The 26826-nt window shown below is 43.2% G+C and overlaps 1 protein-coding gene across 5 annotated transcripts in view; it reads right to left on the reverse strand.

Moving 5' to 3' along the window:
* Positions 1–24831, reverse strand: part of KIF5A (kinesin family member 5A) — a 123836-nt gene extending 99005 nt beyond the window's left edge. For 4 of the 5 annotated variants that reach the window (XM_075265620.1, XM_075265619.1, XM_075265618.1 and 1 more), the window contains exon 1: positions 24200–24831. In XM_075265620.1, coding sequence (XP_075121721.1) covers positions 24200–24328 — 129 coding nt within the window. In that variant the 5' untranslated portion in view covers positions 24329–24831. The remainder of the gene's footprint in view (positions 1–24199) is intronic. The other variant, XM_075265621.1, reaches the window with a different exon arrangement.
* Between the last annotated feature and the right edge of the window lie 1995 nt (positions 24832–26826).

The following is a 26826-nucleotide window of genomic DNA, read 5'->3' on the forward strand; positions in this document are numbered from 1 at the left end:
TTTATAGGAGGCAAAGTGTTGAAAAAAACGCTTTTTGGTGTTTTTTATTTTTTTTGCCGCTACGCCGTTCACAGTACGGGATAAATGTTTTAATATTCTAATAGTTCGGGCATTTTGGAGCGCGGGGATACCTAATATGTTTATGTTTAATGTTCTTTAATTACTTTTATAGCTAATCTAGGGAAAGGGGGGTGATTTGAACTTTTATATTTTTTTTTATTTTTTTAATACTTTTAAAAACTTTTTTTTTTCTTCTGTTACATTTATGATCAGACCCCTTAGGTACCTTGAAACCTAGGGGGTCTGATCGCTCATACTATTCACTGCAATACTACAGTACTGCAGTGAATAGCAGAATCCCAGCACTTCTATTAGACGATGCCTCTGGCATCATCTAATAGATCTCATGCAGAGACAAGCCTGGAAGCCTTCAATAGGCTTCCGGCTGTCATAGCAACCGATCACCGCCCTCATGTGACGTTCAGGAGGGCGGCGATCGGCGAAACATGGCGGCGCCCATGCCGCCGGCGCCGTTTACACACTGCGGTCACGTTTGACCGCAGTGTGTAAAGGGTTAACAGAAGCGATCGGCTCGGGCACCGACCGCTGCTGTTATTGGCAGGTCCTGGCTGTATGATACAGCCGGCATCTGCCGTGTATGGAGCGAGCTCAGCGTGTGAGCTCGCTCCATACATCCCCATGCGACCCATGACGTACAGTTACGTCAAGGGTCGCTAAGGGGTTAAACATGCCGGGAAAAAGAAAATCTAATATGTTGCAAAACTCTAAAACAACGAGGGCTATGAAAGAAGTCAGAAGTCAACAGAGTTCTCCACAAGCGGAGCTAAGGGAGATCATCGGTGCCAACAACACACTCATTATATGGCATCCCAGCGAGTTACTGAGATGCCAGAACAATCATAGCCACAGCGTGAGGAACAAGTTCAGCAGCAGGACAGCTTAAGTGCTGCCGAAACACTGGTGCAGGCAAACCATCGATGGTAGCAATTTGCTGAATATACATCAACAACATGCAGACGAAGAATCTCCAGAATTGCTGATTTGTGAGGAGTCAAAATATTTGCTATATTGCAGTCCCGGTAGTCACAAAAGCGCACTCATTATCCTGGAGGACGTAGGTGGACCTTTAGTACCCCCATCCTCCTTATTGTCAGGGAACTCAGCAGTTGAAGTGATATAACACTTATCTACTACTAGCTGTTACCCGCGACTTCGTCAGCGGTGATTTGAGAATTGGGTGGATACAGATTTGTTAAATGTTTGCGTACTTGAAAAAGTGGAGCGGATAGCAAATTCTAAAGGTTATATTGAGTATGTATTGATACAGAGAATTGTTGGAGTGTTTAGTTGAAGTTCTTTATTATTTGAGCTGTTATATGTTAATTTTGAAATGTCCATAGTTTATTTTGGACAGACGTGTTTCAAGTGAATATACTTCAATAGACGACATTGTATGATTTGTTATTTTCGGCCAGGACGTGTAAGTTTTGGGCATTGGATACTCTGGAGCAAGCGCCATAAAGCTGACCATGTGAGAAAATGTATTCCTGCCACTGTTAGCGTTAGTCCTTGGGACTTATTAATGGTCATTGTAAATGCCAACTTGAGGGGAAAATGTAGCTTGCTCAATCCTACTTAGTTCAGCTTGAGCTGAAGTTTCCTGATTTCGGGCTACTTTCATAGGGTTTTTTTTTTTTTTTCGAATGTTGGGAACTATTCGCTTTTTGTTTTCCGGGCATTTGTGTTACAGTGAAAGTGGCAATGTGTATGAATGTTTTTTTTTCTTTTAAGGTGAGTGTTGGAAGATGCTGCTTGGACAGTGTGATTTTGTCTTTCTGTATTTGTGTGTGGGCAGCAGCCTGTGGGTGAACAGAACTGTAATTTAGAGGAGATAAGATCTATATGGCTGGAGAGATAGGACCTATTAATGTGTGTCTTTCACATGTAGGCATTGTAGATGTGGCTGTAAGAGGATGTTATTGGGGCACATTTAGTTGTTGCATTTCGTGGAGGAACTTAGGATATATTCAGGGTGTAGGTGCTAGTGGCTGGAGTAACTAAGTGAATGAAATGTGCCGTGCATCTGCGTTGAAAGGCTGTGTGAAGAGATGAGGGGGGGGGGGGGGCTGCTTTGATGTAGAGTCACAGTTGACCAAACAGTGTTTGTTTTGCCACTGAACGCTGTCCCTACCTGTGCAGAGAGCCTGGAAAGCTGGAAGATAGTGCAATAAGTCACACTGTCAAAGTAAGTGCCGGGTGGGGGATGAGTGCATTAGAGGATTGAATAGACGTTGCGCCGAGTGGGGGCGCGGGGGGGGGGGGGGCGCGTATTGTGCTGGTCTTCGTCAAACATGCCATTCCCGGAGCGTGGGGGAGGTAGGTTGCTGAAGTATGTGACCCGAAACTCAGTCTGAAAGGTCTGTAAATATCGGTAAATGTCATTCAGTGAGGTTAGGGGCTACCTGAGAGCCAGCAATACAGAGTTTGTGGGTGAAACTACTAAGAAGTGTGTGTGATTGAGGAGCTGCTGTAATCTGTCCTGGTTTTGTGACCCTCCTGGCAGGAAGCCACGTCCTTTAGCCTCCCGAAAAGTAGCCTATGTTTCAATCCTGACTATAAAGTATGGAAATTTGAGCAAAATCCGTTCAGCCATTTTAGCGTGATTGAGGAACAAACATCCAAACATCGAAACACACAAACCCACAAACAGCCAAACACACAAACATTCACCTTTATAATATTAGTAGGATAGGATCCTGCGGATAAGGGATAAGTGTCTGTGATGGGAGAACCCCTTTAAGATTCAGAAATTAGGTTTAGACAATTCCTAGGCAAATAAAACATAAGATCGCAAACTCTACTGAAATCTCAGAATGATACAGAATAATTGCAGGCAGTTTAACAGCTCATCCACATTTATTGTATCAAAAACATAATGGAACAAATGAATCTCTCTATCATATTCATTGGGTTTGTAACAGATGCCAGAAAGTGCATTAAGTGATCAGTTTCACTGCCATCCGACAGGATCAGGTTGTTTTTTTTTTGCATTTTATTCAAAGTGGAAAGTGCATGTGGTTGATGGGTCTTCCAGTTTGCTTTTATTCCATTTTTCAATGTCTATTGACCTTTAACAGTAATTTGGTTACCCCTTTGGAACCAGTTAGATTATCCAGAAGCCAAATAGATTTTTTACTAGCCAATAAGAACAATGGGGAAAAAATAAATTAGGCATCACCTTTCTACAGCCCAAAAAATTGCCAAGAGCTTTCAGGTCCAGGATTTGAGTTTGTCATGAACATAAACAGTTTTAAATTTGTTGAAAAACATTTTTGCAAATTGGGCGATCATAACCCAAATCAAAATAATCACGATGAATTCAACAATTTATCTCAATTGCGACTAATGAAGGATTATTTTAGGACTCCCCTTTTCACACGTCACCCCCCTATTTATATGGCACGCCAATCCTGACTGGATATCATACAGTGATCCCTATACGGGTCTCACAATCTAAAGAAAAATGGAAAATGTGACAGCTATTTATGTGTCTTATTTACTTGGGGGGAATTCGGGGATAGGTTGGCTTTCAGCAATTTTTGACAAGGATTTGATAGGATTATAGACAGCAGTGAGATGAAAATGAACACTACAGACCTTATCTATAAAGGACTATAAAGTAAAATGTTACCATTTGAAAGCACAAAAGCTAAGGTTTTAAGCTGCTATGACAAATCTGTTTTTCACTTAATCCAGTCTCTGAAGGATCATATTGACTTTCATAGGGTCCTTCAGGTTTCTGGCAATTCTTTGAGAGTGTCGCTGCAGACTGCATTTTTCTTGCCCTCAATAATACCCTCCATAAGAGGATCATAGCACCAGTGTGAACAGCGCCTGACTTCTAATTCCTGAATATCTTCTGGAACCATATACTGTAAATCATCTATATTATTACTTTTTACCATCATAAAGTAAGCATAAGATGTCATAGTAAAAACAAAGACTTAGTAGCCATGATACAGGGTATTCTTACTTAATCTACTTGCTTAGTTGACTACACCAGTGATTTTCAACCTTTTTTGAGCCGCGGCACACTTTTTACACTTAAAAAATCCCGGGGCACACCACCAACCAAAATGGCACAAAATGACACTAAAACAGTACATATTATACATATAGTTAATAATATAGATTCTAAATGTATTTATACTCACTCAGTGTGAAACCTGGGCCTGTTTCGATGAACACAAAATTTCATTATCATTCATTATCTGTCCCCAGATTCATGTCCCCTCCATCTCTGCCCCCAGATTCATGTCCCCTCCATCTCTGCCCCCAGATTCATGTCCTCTCTATCTCTGCCCCCAGATTCATGTCCCCTCCATCTCTGTCCCCAGATTCATGTCCCCTCCATCTCTGCCCCCAGATTCATGTCCTCTCCATGTCTGCCCCCAAATTCATGTCCCCTCCATCTCTGTCCCCAGATTCATGTCCCCTCCATCTCTGCCCCCAGATTCATGTCCTCTCCATGTCTGCCCCCAAATTCATGTCCCCTCTATCTCTGTCCCCAGATTCATGTCCCCTCCATCTCTGCCCCCAGATTCATGTCCTCTCCATGTTTGTCCCCAGATTCATGTCCTCTCCATGTCTGTCCCCAGATTCATGTCCCCTCCATCTGTGCAGACAGTGTACACATTAGACTTACCTTTCTCCTCGTTCCCTCGCTGCTCTCTCTCTCCGCGATCTTGCTAACAGTTAGAGACGCGATGTGATGACGTAGCCAGACTACAGAGAGAGAGAGAGCGGCGAGAAGAACGAAGGGAACGAGGAGAAAGGTAAGTGTAATTGGGGAACTTTCCCCGCGGCACACCCGACCATGTGTCGTGGCACACTAGTGTGCCGCGGCACACTGGTTGAAAATCACTGGACTACACTATAGGGAGAAAAAGAATATCAGCACTCTATAGATATTCCCTGGGTCTATAAGACCCTATGGATACTCATGTGTTTACTAGCTTTGCCAGCATACATGATGATGATAATGTTCAAATGTAATGTGAGCAACTGAGCACACCCAACACATACAACCAACAATTCTAATGTATACCAGAGACATGGCCTAAAATTATTTACCTGTTTATTCACATTAGCAGGCTTGCAAACCGTTATCAGTGCATGGTACAGGACCAGATACTTGGTTAGCGACTAGGCAGCCTGCAGACGTACTAGTGCCAACCTGCAGATTATTCCATAAAGCACTTGGCATATGGCCCTAAATATTGATTATGCCAGCACTGTAGTTACGCCCAGTTGCAATAGGCTTCATCATTGTGTCCATAAATAAGCATAAGAATACCCATAATACAACCACAAAGCAATGTCTGCATAGCTGTGACTACTTGAGATGCCTATTAGAGATGCCTATTGGAGATTCTTCTTAGAGATTCCTATTAGAAATTCCTAATACAGATGCTTATTAGAAACACCTCAAAGCCAAAAATTTAATGCGAAAGTGAAAACACAATTATTTTATTGATAACGCATTTCAGAGTGTAAAGTGTTTGAAGAAACGCAACTCCTTCCTCAGATCATGGACTTCTTAACATAATACAACCACAAAGCAATGTCTGCATAGCTGTGACTACTTGAGATGCCTATTAGAGATGCCTATTGGAGATTCTTCTTAGAGATTCCTATTAGAAATTCCTAATACAGATGCTTATTAGAAACACCTCAAAGCCAAAAATTTAATGCGAAAGTGAAAACACAATTATTTTATTGATAACGCATTTCAGAGTGTAAAGTGTTTGAAGAAACGCAACTCCTTCCTCAGATCATGGACTTCTTAACGGTAGGCACACATACTGTATGTATCATTACAGTGGATTTCACTGCTACCCTTTGACATGTCTTCAGTGCGATCCAGTCATTCGCAACGGTCGTAAATCCCAGGGATGGTGACCCAAGTCTCAAGACCACTGAACTCTACCCCTTTGGGAAATCCCTGCCATAGTAAGAGTGGTACCTGAGAAGCCTGAGGAACTTATCTGGACCCACTATTATCAAAATGATACAAGTGGTTTCATAGAGATTGCTATCAGAGATGCCTATTCAGATGCATGGTTGGGGGGATATCGTCACTCCATAGGGAGAGAACCACCATTTAGGTGTGTGGAGTCTTATCTTATTAAGCCATGAGCGCTCCACTCCACACACCTAAATGATGGTTCTCTCCCTATTGAGTGATGATATCCCCCCAACCCTGTCTAAGCCTCTCACCTCTGCCAGGTCAGTCCTCTCTGCGCCAAGCTGATTAGATGCAACACATTGAAACAGGTGACCTTGGCTGAGAGACTACCTGGTATAAACCCAACATCATTGCAAACAAAGGCCTCTGAGAAGGTCAGCATGATGTTAAAGGGAGCGCCCTCTATTGGGTTGCTCACCTGAGACTCTGTCTTCCTAATTACATCATGGAAGATAGACTTGCACATTCTCGGTGAGCGCCCTCTATTGGTGTGCATGACTGAAGTACTGACTTCCTAATTACATCATAGAAGTCAGATTTGCATATTCTTCCCATATTCAGATGCAGAGAAGGAATGATGAACACCAATCCACCTCCACGTTTCGGCGGTGGTGAGTCGATCCATGGACTAGGGGAGCATTGCACACCTTCCTGAGGCAGAAAGTAAATAAGCTGTAAATAATGATTCTTTCAAGGGCAAGCTGACACGAACAAGTTCTCTTGGCTTAAGTAAAAACAGATTGTTTTATAGCTATAAAATACTGTCACACTGAGCAAACCCGCAGTTTCAGAGAAAGCTGCATTAGAAACCCCAGGAGATGTGAGGAAAAGCATCTATACAATGTGGTACGGAGAGGATTCACGGACTGTTCAGCTGCCGCTTTAGTCCTATTAGGGTGCATTCAGACTACGTAACGCCGGGCGTGTATGAGAGCCGTACACGCCGGCATTACGGCAGACTGCCGAACACTTCCCATTCACTTCAATGGGAGCGCTCGTAACAGCGGCGTTTACGAGCGCTCCCATTGAAGTGAATGGGAAGTGTTCGGCAGTCTGCCGTAATGCCGGCGTGTACGGCTCTCATACACGCCCGGCGTTACGTAGTCTGAATGCACCCTTAGACTGTCTAATTCTGAACTTCAGGTCTTTATGCTTATTTTTATTTTACTTTTAACTTTTTATTGCTATTATGATGTATACCTAGTAAGAAATAACCTTTAAACTAAAACCCCAAGTAGTGAGCCGCAGCGATAAAGCGATGCGGGAAAATAGTAGCGGAAACATATCGTGTTTTTTTCCACATCACTTTTCACGGAAACCTCTGCGGACTTTGTTTCAATTATACCTTTAGCGATAACGCTGGCATTTCCACATTTCCATATATGTAATTAACATGCTGCAATTTCCAACACCGCAACGGTATTGCAGCATTTCTGTATTTTTCTGCAATGTGTGGATGGGATTTATGCCATGTGGGGGCCTGCCCATACTGTCACATCAATGTTGGGTTTTTTGCATCTTTTTCTTCAGTTTATTATTTGCTTTATCGTGCTACATCTCTTAGGCTCTCTCCACATCATACAGACCTATTTTCTCTGTTAAATGTGGCAAATTCTCCAACAGGCTCTGAACGTAGCCTTAGACACAGACGAGTAAAAATGCAATTAAGGCTCCGTTCCCACGGAGTAATACGCCGCGCATTCAGACACGTATACACGTGTGAGAGCACAGCTCTTCAAAACAGATCCCATTCACTTCAATGTGTGCCGGCTCACGCGCGCTACACATTAAAATCAATGGGTTAAAAAGCCTCCCATTGATTTCAATGTGTAGCGTCCGTAAGCCTTCACACATTGAAGTGAATGGGATCTGTTTTGAGCGCTCACATTCTGACACATGTATATGTGTCTGAATGCGCAGCGCGTGACTCCGTGGGAACGGAGCCTAATTCAAGAAGAATGAGGCTGAAGCTCCACGTGGCGTAAACGGCCTATGGAGTGGATGGAAGTGTCGCTCCTCCAAAGGAAAGATCATCAATGTTCAGGGTAAACCCTTTATTATAGACAATGTGCCCCATGTAGTCAATATATTACAGTTATATAGATGGTAGGTAAAGCTTGATACACATGGTACACAGCCTGATGCTCTGTCGATAGTGTCTGAACAATTACTCCAGCTGAGGCTGTGTTCACACCTGTGCCCGATCTTCGTTCTGGGATTCCGTCCCCAAATCCTCTTGAAAAATGCAGAGAGCATTTTTTGGGTGGAAAACGGGTGGGTTTTCTTAAGTAACTGATTTTCAAGAGGATTGGTTTTTTGTTTTCCGGGTCCCCAAGCGGATCAGAATAACGGAAACCCGACACAGGTGTGAACCTAGCGTAAATGTGTTACCATTTTCCTATTTCTGTTCACATCTGTGTTGGTTATCCGTTTCTGTTGTGCCCATAAAAAAAAAAAAAAGGATCAACCGAAAAAATATAGACAGACATATACATATGGACTACCTTCCTTTGACATTGACCACAATGTCGGGAAAAAAAACTACTGTATTCAACGGGTGTTTGCTGATGTGAACATAGCCTAACGTATTAGCAGACGGACTGTTTTAGCGACTACTTCATTAGTTGATAACATCATGCGTGAATACAGATTTTAATTACTTGAGATGGCGTGTTATGTAACTGTCAGCTAATTCTATAGATAACATTTTATCTTCATAATCCCCCCTGGCAGACTAGAACACACAACGTGCTGCCAGCAAGAAAGACAAATGGGAGCGCAACTGTGAGGGGCTTACCAAGAGGAGATTATACAGACAGTTCCTTGCAGTATACAACACTGTATGCATATGTACACAGGCATCTGGATACTTGAGGGGATACATATATACATAGTGGTCCATGCAGGTATATGCCAGGCAGTTTCTCTGTCTGGATCAGTATCTTTCCTGGACAAGCCTATAAAAATAATCAAATACTGTACACAGTGTGAGGCTAGCCTGCTCTTATAGAATTCCCCCACATATAAGTGAAAAAAACCTAAAGCCATATATGAGGGAATGGTCAGTCCCTTATATAAGGTGAATTACACCTGGAAGAGAATCTCTATAATGTTTTATTATTATCTTTACTTTTCTGTTTCTGTACTTCCCATATGCTACTACTATGTAGGGTACACTGAAGGCATTAGCAAGTTCCACTCAACAATATAATGTCCTGTACTGGCCTTTGGCACTGGGCAATGCACTTACAAGATACATTCAGCAGCATATTCGTATTAACAAGGGGCGACATCACTAATCTTATATCTCTCATGACATAAATAAATGCAAGGAACCAATAAACAAGCATTTGCTCCATTGTCCACTGATAAGGAGCACTGGCCTGCTGCCAAGTGTTCCTATGAATACTTGTTCCCAACCACTGGCACACAAAAGGCCATGTAAAGAGGCGTTTACTGCTACCTTTTACGCATTGGCTCAAGATAAAGATTCAGCTGTATTTGCCACCATTTTCGAAGTGTATTCTGTATCCGTTTATGATATTTACCTCTGTGGACAGTAAAAAAGGGGATCTTTCACCACCACTACCAACTCTTTACATTCTTTAATAGATACCACTCCACTGATTCTAGATGATGCCCCCACCATGAGTAATCCAGCAATCATTTTTGTTACTTTCAGCACAGTTTCAATGTCTTCTGTCAGGTGGGTGGTCCCACCTGACTGTAGAGAGAACTTTTTGAAAATAACAGCATCAACTGCTCAGGAATGGTGGGGTCTAGAGAAAATATCCAACTGCCCCAGTGTCAATGGAGTGGAAGATATTGAAGGAAGTGAAGAGCTAGAATTTTTGGAGGTGGTGAAAGGTCCTTTTTACAGTCCTATGAAAAAGTTTGGGCACCCCTATTAATCTTAATCATTTTTAGTTCTAAATATTTTGGTGTTTGCAACAGCCATTTCAGTTTGATATATCTAATAACTGATGGACACAGTAATATTTCAGGATTGAAATGAGGTTTATTGTACTAACAGAAAATGCGCAATATGCATTAAACCAAAATTTGACCGGTGCAAAAATATGGGCACCTCAACAGAAAAGTGACATTAATATTTAGTACATCCTCCTTTTGCAAAGATAACAGCCTCTAGTCGCTTCCTGTAGCTTTTAATCAGTTCCTGGATCCTGGATGAAGGTATTTTGGACCATTTCTTTCTACAAAACAATTCAAGTTCAGTTAAGTTTGATGGTCGCCGAACATGGACAGCTCGCTCTCAAATGATCTGAAAACAAAGATTGTTCAACATAGTTGTTCAGGGGAAGGATACAAAACGTTGTCTCAGAGATTTAACCTGTCAGTTTCCACTGTGAGGAACATAGTAAGGAAATGGAAGACCACAGGGACAGTTCTTGTTAAGCCCAGAAGTGGCAGGCCAAGAAAAATATCAGAAAGGCAGAGAAGAAGAATGGTGAGAACAGTCAAGGACAATCCACAGACCACCTCCAAAGAGCTGCAGCATCATCTTGCTGCAGATGGTGTCACTGTGCATCGGTCAACTATACAGCGCACTTTGCACAAATAGAAGCTGTATGGGAGAGTGATGAGAAAGAAGCCGTTTCTGCACGTACGCCACAAATAGAGTTGCCTGAGGTATGAAAAAGCACATTTGGACAAGGCAGCTTCATTTTGGAAACAAAAATTGAGTTGTTTGGTTATAAAAAAAAAGGCGTTATGCATGGCGTCCAAAAAGAAACAGCATTCCAAGAAAAACACATGCTACCCACTGTAAAATTTGGTGGAGGTTCCATCATGCTTTGGGGCTGTGTGGCCAATGCCGGCACCGGGAATCTTGTTAAAGTTGAGGGTCGCATGGATTCCACTCAGTATCAGCAGATTCTTGAGAATAATGTTCAAGAATCAGTGACGAAGTTGAAGTTACGCCGGGGATGGATATTTCAGCAAGACAATGATCCAAAACACCGCTCCAAATCCTCAGGCATTCATGCAGAGGAACAATTACAATGTTCTGGAATGGCCATCCCAGTCCCCAGACCTGAATATCATTGAACATCTGTGGGATGATTTGAAGCGGGCTGTCCATGCTCGGCGACCATCAAACTTAACTGAACTTGAATTGTTTGTCCAAAATACCTTTATCCAGGATCCAGGAACTGATTAAAAGCTACAGGAAGCGACTAGAGGCTGTTATCTTTGCAAAAGGAGGATGTACTAAATATTAATGTCACTTTTCTGTTGAGGTGCCCATATTTTTGCACCGGTCAAATTTTGGTTTAATGCATATTGCGCATTTTCTGTTAGTACAATAAACCTCATTTCAATCCTGAAATATTACTGTGTCCATCAGTTATTAGATATATCAAACTGAAATGGCTGTTGAAAACACCAAAATATTTAGAACTAAAAATGATTAAGATTAATAGGGGTGCCCAAACTTTTTCATAGGACTGTAACAGAGAGGTACCTTATAGCAGTATACAAAGTACCTACAAGACTGTGGCTCTACAGACATGATGCTTTCCTGTAGGTGAGAATTTATAAGAAACAGACACTTTTAAGTATGAAAAAATAGAAAAGTCGGAATAAGAATTTTGGTTTCCTGGGGTTATTTTTTTCTACTTGTAGCATATATACTAGAGATGATACTAACCAGATGAATATGATAGTATAGTATTGTGTACGTCTACATAGACACAGTGTAGAGACAGTGAAGACCGCCTACTAAGCTGTGTCCTATATTCAGTTCAGTCCTGAAGACTATTGTGAAGGGAATGATTTCTTCCAGGTTGTCTTATAGCGCTCTAAGAAGCTGTGCCTGGTGCTCCGAGGGAGCCCTGTATACGCTGTATTATGTTTTATCCGATTTACGTTATGAAATGCTATTAAACCCAAATAACTCTTCATTGCACAAGGGCCCATGGAAATATATCACCTACTGTATCTGTATTCAGCACAGTCCTCTCTAAAGTAGATTATACTGATGTATACCCGACAGAGGAAACAAGGCGCTAGGAAAACAAGTCTTATGAGGAAAGATAATTGATGTGATATGAGTGTGCGGCTGGAAATCTCAGTATCTCCTGGAACATTACCGCCACTCAACGCTCATTCATCTCTCTGCAACTTGTTTACCCAGAGAATGGAGCCAGAGCACAAATATGTTTTAGTTTAATAACTGGGTAGATAACAATTTTACATAATTAATTTCTAAACAATCAAAAGCTTGGTATACAATCAAGGTCAATGCAATCATAGAAAATGACAAACTATACAGAGGCCTCAAGGTCACATGTGACATGCATAAATGGGCGCACATCCAGACACACAAAGAGAACACACTAGTACAGTGGGTGGACTAAATCTATTTAGACAAAAGACCTCAACATGCCCATAAGACTGGGACCCCACGTAGCATAAATGCGCAGCAAAATGGCGGAGATTTACAGTAACTGCAAGATGGATGGGATTCTGGCTAATCCTATCCTCACACTGCAGAAAAAATATCCGAAGCGGACATGCTGCGTCTTAAAAAACCGTCACGTTTTTGTAAATCCCAGCATGTCAATTATACTTATGGAAACGTTGACATTTTCCCTATAGGTATAATTGAGGCAGAAAGTCCACAGAGGAAAACTCTGCAGACTTTTCATGAAGAGCACTGCGGAAAAAAAACGGGATGTGTTTCTTCTGCAGATTTTCCCACAGGGCTTTTTGGCTGCGGCCTACTATGTTGGGCCTTAGGCTGAGACAGGTTTTATCAAAGGCACTGACATATGGACGCAGGTTTGAGATTCATGCTGTAAGTAAACAAACTATTTTTTCTAGGCTTCTATTCTTCTGGGAAGGCTTTAGAGTGCGTCCGTGGAAATTTTTGCCCATTTATCTAGAAGAGCATTTATGAGACCGGACACTGATGTTGGATCACAGGACCTGGCTTGCAATCTCTATTGTAGTTTATCTCAATTGTGTTTGCTATAACTAAGGTCATGGCTCCAAGTGGAATAGGTTTTTCTACAACAAAATTCACCCAAACACGACTCCACGTACCTTGATTTGGTACACTGGGGGGTAGTCATGCTAGAACCAGAAAGGGCCTTCCCCAAACTGTTCGCACAATGTTATTGTCAATGCAATTGTCCAAAACGTTTTGGCATACTGAAGTATTCATATTTTCCTTTACTTGAAATAAGGGGCCTAGGACAACCCTTGAAAAACAACTCCATAATATTATCCCTCCCCCACCAAACTTTTCAGTTGGTGCAATGCAGGCAGACAAGTAACAATTTCCTGGCTTTTGCCAAACCCTGGCTCAACTACAAGGCTGCCAAATAGAAAAGCATGATTCCTCCCATCACATAATACGTTTTCACTGTTCCAGAGGACAGTAGCGACGTACCTTACATCACTTTGACTCTTGACATCATGCTTGGTGATCTTTCACTTGCTTACCAAGCTCAGCCATGGAAGTCCATGATGTAAAGTTCCTGGTGCACAGAGCTGTCATACTTTACTAGTTATTTGGTCAGCAGAGTGTATAGTGGACAGTATATACCTACTGCAAAATGATACAATACACATTAACCATACACAAATGATCTTAATAGTGGCTCCTTATAGTCCTTATATGTAGGGTAAATACCTCCACTCACCGTCAATGTCATGTATTGTGCCTCATTAAGCAGGAACGATTGGACATATTATTGGTTCTTACCGCCAGTAAGGAGTATCAATCCTCCAAAGTAATTTGCTTCCAGAGTAAATTATATCTATATTGTCATATTTTCTAGAACAATTGAAGGGCTGATTTCTATTTACCACATTTCCCTTAGTAACATGAAATAGAGGTTACTTCAAGGATTTCTGTAATCCTATACTGTCTTTATGTACAGTACTGACACATCCATGGAAAATCATCTCATCCACAAAATCTAGGTTAACCCAATCCACCCAAAGACACTGTTAACCCTTCAAAGACTTCTAGAAGAAGAAAAAATTAAAAAGTCTTTTAATGTATATTAACAACATAAAACCTGTCTTATATCTATCTAACTGATATTATACACCCAAAGCCTTAAAGAGGACCTTTCACGTCCTCTGGCACATGCGGTTTTATACACCGCTAGAAAGCCAACCGTGCACTGAATTCTCCGCGGCTGGAGATATGTGCCGTTAATTTCAGCACTGACATCTACCCATTGTCAGAAGGGCGTTCCTGACAGTCTAGCTTGGGCTGTGATGAACACCCCTCCTGACAGTACTGTCCATAGCTCTATACTGTTATTTTAGGGGGCGTTCCTTAGCGCTCAGCAATGATGCTAAACTGTGAAGAACACCACCCCAGTACTAATCTATGGACGAGTACAGTTGGAGGGGGGCCTTGATGAGGTTCACACTAGTGCTGTCTCTCCATTGTTAGAGTCCAACAGAGAGACAAACTGCTAAAACAGAAGTTACACCCAAAGCCCTGTGGACCCTATTGACTATAACTGGGTGTCCCTTGTTTTTAAACCGAAATTGGTGGAGGAAAAAGTTCTTTCTGTAAAACTTTTTCCTTTGCCGATTTTTGGCGGACTCTGCCCAGCACAGATGTGAAAACGTAGTCTTGCAAAGCACACGTTTGTGTGAATGGAGCCTTAATGAGTACTAGCACAATGGTAATTGCGATGCCAGCACAGCAGATTATTAAGACTGGAGCACAACACTTTTACTTTCCTCAAAAGGTCTCCATGACAACGCTTCACCTGACAGAAATCAGAATGGGATGTCTTGTCAAAATCTATCATAAGCCATCAATTCTGTACCAAGAGATCAGTTCTCAGTATAAAAAGAAGATCTTAAAAAGCTTTCCTACTTTGTTGACTGGGTGCAGACTGCAGAACGCACCGCAGAATCTCCCTAAGAGAATTCCGTACAATGTTCATACTGGAGGTCTTATTAGGCATGTGACATAAATCTACATTATACAGTTTTATAAAGTAAAGTTCTTCTTCTCTTTCCACTGGTTTCAATATAAAAATTATAGTCTATGGGGTCCATGGGTGTATGCAGATAACCGCTGTTTTAGCCGTCTGGCTCGCTTTCATTTGGGTCCGCAGCGCGCAGATGTGAATCTAGTCTCAAATGTCATCCCAGTGCATTCCGCTATAGAATTGTCTCCCTTCGGCCTACACACTTGGTAATATGTACTGACAGCGCAGAGTGTACACTATATAGAGGTCACACTTTGAAACAGCTGACTTGCAAGGATGCTGAGAACTGGACCCCAACCCAACCTAACACTGATGGGCCTATCTATAGGATGAGGCCACACATTGCAGAAAAATCTGGTTTTGGACAGGGCCTATGACATTTTCCATATAGATGTAACAGCTGCAGAAACTCAGCAGTGGAAAACTCTATGTGTTTCCGCTGCGTTTTTTTGCTGCAGCATTTTTATGTATTATAATAATAATAATAATAAATTTTATTTATATAGCGCCAACATATTCCACAGCACTGTACAATTTGTAGGGTTCAAACACTGACAGATACGTAACAAAGAACGTCATTTCGCACAATGGGACTGAGGGCCCTGCTCACAAGAGCTTACAATCTATGTATGTGGAGCTTTGGCCTTTTACTGGTTTTGCTGAGGTTTTTTTGAGACAAAGCCAAATGTGAATTCAGCAGGAAGTAAATTCAGAGGCCGATTTATCATTCCACAAAATTCAGCTTTTCCACAATATGCTGTTTTAAGGATGGCATAAGGATAGATTAAAGCCAGGGGTGTGACTAAACAGAATCTAAAATGCACCTAATTTAGTAAAAATGTGTGCCATTTTTAGGAGCAAATACTGGTGTGTGTGAGCTAAGAGATGGTACAAGAAAGTTTCCCCAAAATTATCATTTTACAAACTTCATTTTTAAATATTGGGCATATTTTGCACAATTTTTGTTAAAATGTAATTACATTTATCCTACTACTATTGTTAAATCTTACTCAGGATTATTTTAATCAGAATATATTTATGGGAAACAAAGAGAAGAACGGTACCGCATTATGCTCATAGGCTTTCCTTTTTGTTGTTTTATTTCATTTCATGAGGACATTTTTAGTTCTCCCCTGAGATGTCTAAAAATAATGTTTGCTCAAGGTGAAAATCAAGAATGAAACAATAAAATAACTGGGGAAAATAGTCGCAGCTTCACATCTCATGGCAATAGTCACCAATATACACCATATTTCATTGGAAATTAGTACTCGGGGCAAATGAGACACATCTGATCTGCCCGTCATAGTACATGAGGGAAGGCAACACAGTGTGCTCAATGATAAATACAGCTAATATCTATGGATCCATATATATATATATATATATATATATATATATACTGTATATACTGAATGGCCAATTTATTACAGACACTTGTCTACCGTAGTAGTGCGTTGGACCTCTTTTGGCCTTCAGAACTGCAGCAATTCTTTGTGACATAGACAGGTACCATCCGTAAATGTCATAAGGACCCAAGCTGTGCCAGGCCAGACATTCTACCAAATCCCATTACTCTACCTCCACTGGCCTGAACTGTTAACCCTTCACAAGAAGGGTTTATCAATCCTTCAGACTTGTGCCAAATTCTGACCCTTACATCAGCATGGTACAAGGAGAAATCTGCATTCATCTGAGCAGGCAATGTTGATTCACTGTTGATCCAATTTTTGCCCTCTTTTCCCCACTTAAGTCTTGCCTTTCTCATTCCCTTAGGTTAGAGTCACACAAACAAGGTGCAAAACAAATATGAGAAACCTCCATTCTTGTACCTGAGGGGCGCCTGTTTTCATGGATCCCCCATATATTCCAGTAAATGGAGGGCTCAGTGAAAACGGATGAAAATAGGACATGACCTATATTTTTATATTTTTATCAAAATAACGGTCATGAGCAGTGCCGGTTTTACCAATAGGCTAACTAGGCTTCAGCCTAGGGCCTCACGATCAAGAGGGGCCTACATTCAAATTGTTAGCAAAATTAAAATTACACTATTCTAAAAACAGTGAACACTAAAACACAGCTGAAAATAAGGAGAAATTCTACGCATATGACTAATAAACAAACATAAAAATGTATTGGTTAAGATTGTGGCGGAGCTACCACCAGAGGGCAGCAACAACTGGCCTGCAACATACAAAAACCGGAAGCTGACGTAAGTCACTCTCTCTTCTACTCTGTATTCAACGCGGTGAGCAGCAACAAAGGATTGCGCTCTCGAAAATAAAATATTTGTTACTTTAGAGTCATTTTTATTTTGTGACTAGAAGTGCCAGCGTGTACGGGACGGCATGAGCAGAGCTTGCCGTATACGCCGGCACTTCCCATTCACTTCAATGGGACTGCTTGCAGTGAAAGAAGCAGCCCATTCATTTCTATGGGGAGCGCTCGCATGCCGGCTCCCATAGAAATGAATAGGAAGTGTTCGGCAGCCCTGCTGTAACGCCGGCGTGTACGGCTGTGATACACGCTGGCGTTACGTAGTGTGAATGCACCCTTAGTTAGAGCACCAAAGTTGTACCGGGCTGCAATTTCCTTGACTCTACGCCACTTGCTCATAAGAAAGATTCTTTTCTTTATTTTATATTTTTAAAAAAGTATTTATAACATGCATAGTTTCTCAATACATCCAATATACCTTATAATCATCATACGTATGAACTAAGGGCTCGTTCACATCTGCGGCCCGGTCTCCGTACTTAGGTTTCCGTTTCCTGCCTAAAACACAGGCAGGATACGGAAACCTGCAGGAGACTTTCTCACCCATTCATTTGAATGGGTGAGAAAGCTGTCCGGCCGTGCGCGGCGGTGAGCGTTTTGTGCTCTCCGCCGTGAAACCGGGTTTTATAATCCGGACACAGAGTCGGACATGCAGTACTCTGTGTCCGGATAAAAAAATCCGGTTTCGCGGCGGAGAGCGCAAAACACTCACCGCCGCGCACGGCCGGACCCGGTCTATGGTTTCCGTCTTCTGGCATGCAGAAGACGGAAACCATAGAACGGAGACCCCAGACGCAGGTGTGAACCCAGCGTAAGCACCATAAACCATATACAATATCTCACAGCTGGAAATCCAGATCAAAGACAAAACAAAAAAAAACCTAAGAATAATTCTTCAGTTCCTGCCCAGACCCTTTCAGACTACAGACACATCAAAAAACGCAGACGCTGTCAGATTTTAATATCTGTTTTCCATCAGTGTGTCATTTATTTTTCATCAGTTTGCCCATTATTAATATCCGTCCGTTTTTAACATAAGTCAAATGGATGAAAATCTATTTTGACGGATGTTAAAAAAGGACCCTTTGGCTTGTATTGGTCCATCCGTCTGTGAAACTGGACAAAAATAAGAAATGTCCTATCTTGTTCTAAAAACAGATGTGTGACAGATGTTGATAAAACATCTATGCATTATACAGTTTGTAAGCATGGGGCCTAAGTCGAGGCGTTGTATACATACACAGGATCCATTTCGCTGGATGTTTTTGGCACCTTTCTCGGTATACTAGTACACTAATAAGAGCACAATGTTAGCTCTGGTCTAGCAGCAAAGACCGGGCTTCGTTCAGAATTGCTCAGATACTCAATTTTCCCATGGGTATATGGATTCACACTGAAACTGATCCACAGAAGTCAGCTCAATAGACTTTACACTGCAGGGCCACGTGTCTATTCTCCATACAGGTAAGCCCCACTCGTGAATGGGCCGCTGTCTGTAATAAAGTGTATTTCATTCTATTCTTATTCCTGTAGTTATTTCATAGGAGGAACATAAGGATGGCTCCGAAAACTTAATTAGCAGGATCATGACAATAATTAAATCACCACTGCCCTGGGCACTGTGTGTGAATACAGCCATAATTATTCATTATTTCTGATGCATGACACATCTATGGACTCAAGGCTACTGCTCCGCTGCTATTTAACTGGGAGATAGATGGCTAGCAAAACTACAGCAGGAAAGGAGAGAAATCAATAGAGAAATTAAAATGAACGAGGAAAGAAATATCTATTTAAAGAGAGTCTGTCACCAGGAAACTCAATATCCATTGACAGTGCATGGTAGGGGACAGCATACTGAGCACCAGTATAACTATATATAATCTAACAGATGCAGCATTTACTTGCAAAAGCAGATTTTAGAAATATAGAAATGAGGCTCTATATGAGGCACCAGCATTTACGTAGGTATAAATGACAGGCTGCGATTTCCAAAAATGTGACAATTTTCAAAATTGCAGCATTTCCACTGCAATTTTTTTTCTGAAATGTGTGGATGTGATTAGCCAGAATCCCATCCACTTTGCAGGTAATACAATATGCTGCACTTCCATGGGGTCCTGGCCTTACAGATGAAAAACCTCAAGCTCTGTCACGCCCCATTATATTTAAACCTCATTTACATATTCATATACCTTTATAGGTATATAGCTTTTTTGGTAATGATGCAACTATCAGGCCTGGTTCATATCTGCGTTTGGCAAATCCGTTCGAAATCAGTCTTTGAAATCTTTGAAATTGATTTCAATGGGTTTTAAAAATAATCCGCATGTGTCAGTTTTTGCCATTTCCGTTTGGTTTCCGCTTTTTTGTGCAGACAGAAAAGTAGAACTTGCAGGACTTTGTCTCTGTGCTAAAAATAAGGATTCCAGATGGACAGCAACCAATTCGGGGTTTTTTTTAACACTGAGGTCTATGGAAAGCGGATTAAAAACTGACAGCAGTGTGTATCCGTTTTGCAATTCTTTTTCCCTCTGCGCATGCTCAGAATGAAGAAGGGGGAAGAAAAAAAAACGGATTGGTCAAAAACGAACACAAACAGTCAGTTTTTTTTTAATGGATACCCATTGACTAATCCATCTAAAAAAAACAAATTCAGGTATCCGCTGTGTAACCTTTTGGACTCTTTTCCTTACCAAACTGTTTTTCTCTTAAAATGGTTTGCAAGCGAACGGATAACAGACGCAGATGTGAACCCAGCGACAGACTATCTGAAGGTGTGATGATACTGTCCCATACAGTGCCCTGCGGCAGCTTTGATGTAGTTTCTTGGTGACAGACTACCTTCAAGTCTGAGACCCCACATTGCGGAAATGCAGCATTTTTTGTTGCAGATTTCGCTGTGTTTTTTTGACCCAAAGCCAAGAGTGGATTGAGCAGAAGGTAGGAGTGTAAGAACTTCCTATATATTTCTCATTCCTTTTCTTGACTTTGGCGCTAAAAAAACACAACAAAATCTGAAACAAAAAAAGCTACACTTCTGCAATGTGGGGCCTTAGTCTGTGGCCGGGGTTTTACATTACCTGTAATGCAGATGGGATTCTGGCTAGTTTTTGAAAACCGGAGTTTGTCAATTATACCTATGGATATAATAGGTATAATAATTTGGGGCCATTAAATCCTTTATGGCTAGGCTCTGCATCAAGGCTTTTTATTTTCCTGTTTTGTCTAAAGAACAGAAAAATAGACAGCAAGAAACAAAAATGAACCCATACTCACCTGTTCTTGGCACTCCAGTATGCCCCGCCATGTTCCGGTTTAGCGACGCCCGGGGGCTTGTTCGGGCGGAAGTATTTGCCGCATATGACCACTGAGGTCAATCAGCAGCCTCAACGGTTTAAGGAAAGGACCCAGGACGTCAGACAAGTATATCACCAGTGATGTCACGCGTCTTTTCCTGTGACCGCTGAAAGCACTGTTAGCCTCAGCGTTCACGTGCGGGAAAAACCGCTGAGCACTGCTATACCAGAGTGCTGGGGACAGGCGAGTATGGTTTTTGGGAGGTTTTTTATGTTCCACCTTCCCTAGCCTCCTGCTCCAGTTCTGTATTTCCTGGGCAATCCCTTAAAATTTGTTTATTATTCGACATCAGTCTTTACAAGATACAGTCTGAGCTTGAAACATTATCTCTGTCTTCCTGCTGTAATGGGCCTATACACAGTTTTTTCAGTAGAATTTTAAGGACGTTTGGAAACCAAGCCACTCAGCTTTCCCAGATATGGAAGAAGGGTGAAATTTATTGCGTACAGATTGTGTATTTTATGACTAAATATACACACACGTATTTCTTCACAACTACTTTAGACACAACAGACTGCAGAGACTGCGGTGCACAGCGGCCCTTTCACTGAGGTACACGGCGGCCCTTTCACTGACGTACATGGCGGCCCTTTCACTGAGGTACACGGCGGCCCTTTCACTGAGGTACACGGCGGCCCTTTCACTGACGTACATGGCGGCCCTTTCACTGAGGTACACAGCGGCCCTTTCACTGAGGTACACGGCGGCCCTTTCACTGAGGTACACAGCGGCCCTTTCACTGAGGTACACGGCGGCCCTTTCACTGAGGTACACGGCGGCCCTTTCACTGAGATACACAGCGGTCCTTTCACTGAGGTACACGGCGGCCCTTTCACTGACGTACATGGCGGCCCTTTCACTGAGGTACACGGCGGCCCTTTCACTGAGGTACACGGCGGCCCTTTCACTGAGGTACACGGCGGCCCTTTCACTGAGGTACACGGCGGCCCTTTCACTGAGGTACACGGCGGCCCTTTCACTGAGATACACAGCGGTCCTTTCACTGAGGTACACGGCGGCCCTTACACTGCGGTCCATCTCTCGTCCTTACAGATAATGCTTCTTTTACTCTTCATTAATAATACATGTGGAAATAATGCATATTAGTACATAACATCTTAGGCCGGGTTCACACGGAGTATTGTGGCTCGACATTTGGTACATACACGCCGCGGAATCTTTTGCGGGCCGCATACGCTCCCATTGTTTTCAATGGGAGCCAGTACCGTACACGGCCGCAAAATAGCACCGCGTATACGGACATTTCATATGGACTGATGGAAATACAAGCACTCACAGATTAACAGAAGTGAATGGAGCAGTGGTCATGCCTGTGTCCTGCAATGTCTATAGGGCTAATGAAAATAGCTAAGAGAATGTGGCAACAGAGCACACACCTGACTGGGTTGAGTCCCAATGTGTAGGCCTCCAATGATCCTAAATCCTGACCAAATACGGTACATGTGATCATGGCCTTACACACCTGTACATGCAGCCTCCATGTGCATACACACAGTACACAGGTGCAAAGTAGTGCTTGCTGCAGTTCACACGACTGCTTTTTGTAAAAATTGTACTACTGCAGGATGTACTACTTCAGTCTACATTGTAGAGAACCTGAACGACGGCTCTCCAATTGCTCCTTTCTCCTTCCTCCAATTCAATTCCTCCACATAGTGATATGGATTGAACACACACATGTGAATACCAGGAGATCCAGTTAAAAAGTACATATCCTAAATTACATCCTGTACTATAGTCCAGAGCTGCATTTACTGTTCTGCTGGCTGCGGTGCTGAAATCTCTCAGTAGCAGCTGCTGAGTCAAGGTCTGGGCAGAGCCTGCTCTTATTATTTGCATTCTGGCAAGTGTAGTTATGACATCTCTGTAATGTACAGCGACGCCAGAAAAACTAACTGTCCCCCACAATACAAGAATGAAACTGTTAGGTGTGTTTGTCGACAAGCTTGTTGACTGTTTCCAAACACAACCAGTCAGTGTTAGCTCACATCACTGTTCTTCATCTCAGCTGATGCAGAACAAAGAAAATAACAGAACCCGACTGTCTCCAGTGACTACAATGGAGTCCGTCTGGTTTCCATCATTTTACTGGACAAAATAGCACATCATGCGGTGAACACTCCCTTAGCTGTGACTGGCGCCTATAAGTTAGTACAAGAGTCCTCAACTTTTTAAACAAACATATATGTATAGTTAGATTCTTCCATAAGACCACCTTTCATTGACAGATTTCAGCCCTACCACATATTATGCATACAGCCTATTTCCGTTGAGACCACCCCCTTACAAGTCTTCCTTTCGCTGCAATCATGTGAGGTTGTCTCAATACGTTTCACTGTAGCTGTATATAAACTATAATGTTGTTTTATAAGGATATTGCTAATGTATAACAATCTGACTGTCATGCTTGCAGGCAGCAGCTGCGGTGGTGTCACTTGCTATGACTGGAAATTATTTCTGCTATCAGAAGATCCTTAATGCGACTGTAGATTTCTCTGTATTTTTTTTTTAACTAACCAGATGTGAAGGGGACAGGAGGCCGGACCAGTAGGGGCCTTTTAGTCTTCCAGACAGAGTTATTCCTTAATTGTTACCTTTCTTTTTTCAGTAGCAGACATCATAAGTATTGGGTGTGGATACAAAACCAACATATACATCATATAAGCATCAATGTGACCAGTGAAGACTATGGCCTGGTGACCTTGGGCAGGTCACACTCTCTTCCCTGAATACAGTAAATCGGAATAGTCAGATCTATATTATACACAGTGCAGCAATACAAGCAAATTCTTGTAACTAGTATCAACGGTATACATCAGCAAGGGATACAGTATAATACGGTATAATATGCAGGGAAGTGACCTCATGTCTCCACCCTGCTGATGCATTTACACCAGGTGATGAGGATGATGATGGTGAGGATGGGGAAGATGAGATCACTGCAGGAGGATACCATTTTACCCAAAGCTTTGTGTGTAGCACTAAGTGGCAATAATGTGAAGGGACAGGCTGGGGTGAAGGGTGGTGGTGGGATAGCAGAGCCACAAGGGGGCAGTGTTTCAAGCTGAACATAAACAAGAACAGAGGTGGAAATATCAACAACATATATGATGGTGTACTATCACGTATGTGTATAGATAGACACAGCTGTCCTGTATCCGTATATCCATATAGTATAACCCCTTCAGCTAGGGCAGACTAAAGCATCCTCTTCTGTAATATGATGGGCACTCTTGGTTGCCCAGGGAATGCCCCTCCATTGCTCTACCACCATGACTATTCTGGTTGTGGAGGGAGAAGGGACATGACTGTAGCGCATTGCAGAGTGCAGGGGGAGGTAGGTACCAGGCGACCACCACCACTGTGATCACTGACAGCTCCCAGCCCCAGATGTGGAGGGCACTGCCACACCCTGCACACCCGAGCGCTGACACAATGCAGGTCCCCGGTCTGAGCCCTGGCTCTATGTACTGAAGCTGTGCCCCCAGTATTCGCCACTTACCCCGACCACCACACAGTCGTCGCCCTGGAATACGGGCAGGTACTTGTCCCCTCTCTGCACCTCCGCCTGGTTCAGAGGACGGAACCTGCACAGGACCTTGATGCTGCACTCATTATTGGTCTCGGCCATGATGGGAGATGAGGCTCCGGGCTATGGTAAGAAATGAAGGCTAGTAGGGGCAGCGCAGGTAGGATGATGTGCGGGCAGATCCCCGGTAAGTGGATCACTAGATCCCGCCCTTACAGCACCGCTGGGATGGATGCTGCACTGGAGACTGCTGAGGAGATGGATGGAGGAAGATGCTGCACATGGAAGGGGCTGGCTGCGATGTCCAACCGGTCGGCAGCTCTCATCTGCAGGCTGTGTGACCTGCCTGTGTGTCGGTGTCTCGGGAGGATGGATGGGATGCGGCGCCGTCTCCTCCGTCTTGTGCAGTGTGATGCAGCCCGAGCTCCCGTGTGGAGGCTGGAGAGATGGTCACGTGATCAGCCGGGCAGGCGAGGGACTGCCTGTTATGCAGCTCAATGGAGGCACACTGATGTGCTGGAGCTCTGGATGACGGGGTGATGTTCTGCAGGAGAAGACTGGTGTGAGAATGATGCTCTGCAGGTGGGGACTGACTGCACAAGAGCACTGATTGGTGGAGCTGTGCTTGAGGAGGATGATATTCTGCACATGGGCACTAATGTAAGAGCAATGCTCTGCAGGAGGAGACTAGGTGGTGGAGCTGTGTATGAGAATAATGATACTCTGCACATGGGCACTAATGTAAGAGCAATGCTCTGCAGGAGGAGACTAGGTGGTGGATAGCTGTACTGAAATAATGATACTCTGCACATGGAAAATAATATGGGTGCAATGCTCAGCGGGGGGGGGTACTAACCTTTGACACTCCCCCCCCCCATTCCTGTGCGCACTATTATACCCCATAGTGGCCCCTACACACAGTATTATGCCCCATTGTAGACGGCCGTGAACAATTATCATACTCTGGGGCAGTGGCGTAACTAGGAATGGCGGGGCCCCGTGGCACCAACCGACACCGAAGACCCCCTCTTTTCAGACCCCAGAGTATAATAAATCAGAGACCCGGGGGAATAAAAACATTAAAAAAAACCAGTTGCTTACCTTCCCCCGGCTCCTATGCTGTCGGCCGCCGCTCTCGTCCTTCTTTAATGATGCCGGACGTCACATGACCTGGGAAGCAGGCAGGGTTTATGTGACGTCAGAGACGTCAGACAAGTCTGAAGCAGGCCTGGCAGGATCGTGGAGAGGTAAGTAACAGTGTTTGTTACGTTCCCTTACCTCTCCCGGTGCGCCAATCATTATACTCGGGGGTCTGCAAAGACCCCCGAGTATAATGATAGTATTTGTGGTGCCCGTAACGGCCTATTAAAAAAAAAAACGCAGCAGTAGCGGCTGTCACCGGGCCCCCTAATGGCCCGGGCCCTGTGGCAGCCGCCTCTGCTACCTCTATGGTAGTTATGCCCCTGCTCTGGGGTGTTTTCAGACCCCAGAGTATAATAATCGGAGACCCAGGAGGTATACAAAGAAAAAGACCCCCGAGTATAATAATAGTGTTTGTGGGGCCAGCGGTGTCACTTACCAATCCCAGCCCCTGCTAGGATCGGTAAGTAAATAGGGCCTGTTACCAGCTGCAGTAACTCTAGCTGATAACGGCCTATTAAAAAAACAAAAAATGCAATAGTAGCAGCTGTCGCTGGACCTCTAATATCCCGGGTCCTGTGGCAGCCGTTACCGCTGCTACCCCAGTAGTTATACCCGTGCTCTGCCCATTGACACTAATGTGGGGGCAATACTCTGCAGGAGGGGACTAGGTGGTACACCTCTGTATGAGAATAATGATTCTCTGCACATGGGCACTAATGTGGGTGCAATGCTCTGCGGAGGGAACTATATGGTGGAGCTCTGTATGAAAATATTGATACTATACAAATAGGCACTAATATAGGGGCAAAGCTCTGTGGTAGGGGACTAGTTGGTGAAGCTCTGTACAGTATGAGGGTAATGATACTCTGCATATGGGCACTAATGTGGGGGCAATGCTCTGCGAGAGGGGACTAGTTGGTGGAGCTCAACGTGAAGAGGATTATACTCTGCATATGGGCACTGATGTGAGGGGGCAATGCTCTGCAGGAGGTCACTTGGTGAAGCTTTGAAAGATAAGATAATCCTTTAATAGTACCACCTTGGGGAAATTTCAGTGTGTTACAGCAGCATGATAATACGGATACAAGATAATACACAGTAATATATTACAGAAGGAGACACACATAAGCTCAGAAAAGCAGATAGGAGAAAAATACTAGGAGTCATAGCAGCTAAAGAAAAAAAGAAAGAAGACTTCAGGATCATTTAGTTCTCTGTGCGGAGTGCTCGTCGCTTGGCCTGATGTAGATTATACAGCCTGGTCGCGGTTGGAAGGAAGGACCTGCGATAGCGCTCCTTCTCACACTTGGGGTGAAGCAGTCGGTCACTTACAGTTCTGCCAAGTGCCATCAAGGTCTCATACATGGGGTGGGATTTGTTCTCCCGCATGGAGGTCACCACAGATAGTGTCCTTCTGTCACCCACCACCTGTACTGGGTCTAAGGGGCTCCCCAAGA

This window comes from Leptodactylus fuscus, chromosome 2 (assembly GCF_031893055.1).
Source record: "Leptodactylus fuscus isolate aLepFus1 chromosome 2, aLepFus1.hap2, whole genome shotgun sequence".
NCBI lineage: Eukaryota > Metazoa > Chordata > Amphibia > Anura > Leptodactylidae > Leptodactylus > Leptodactylus fuscus.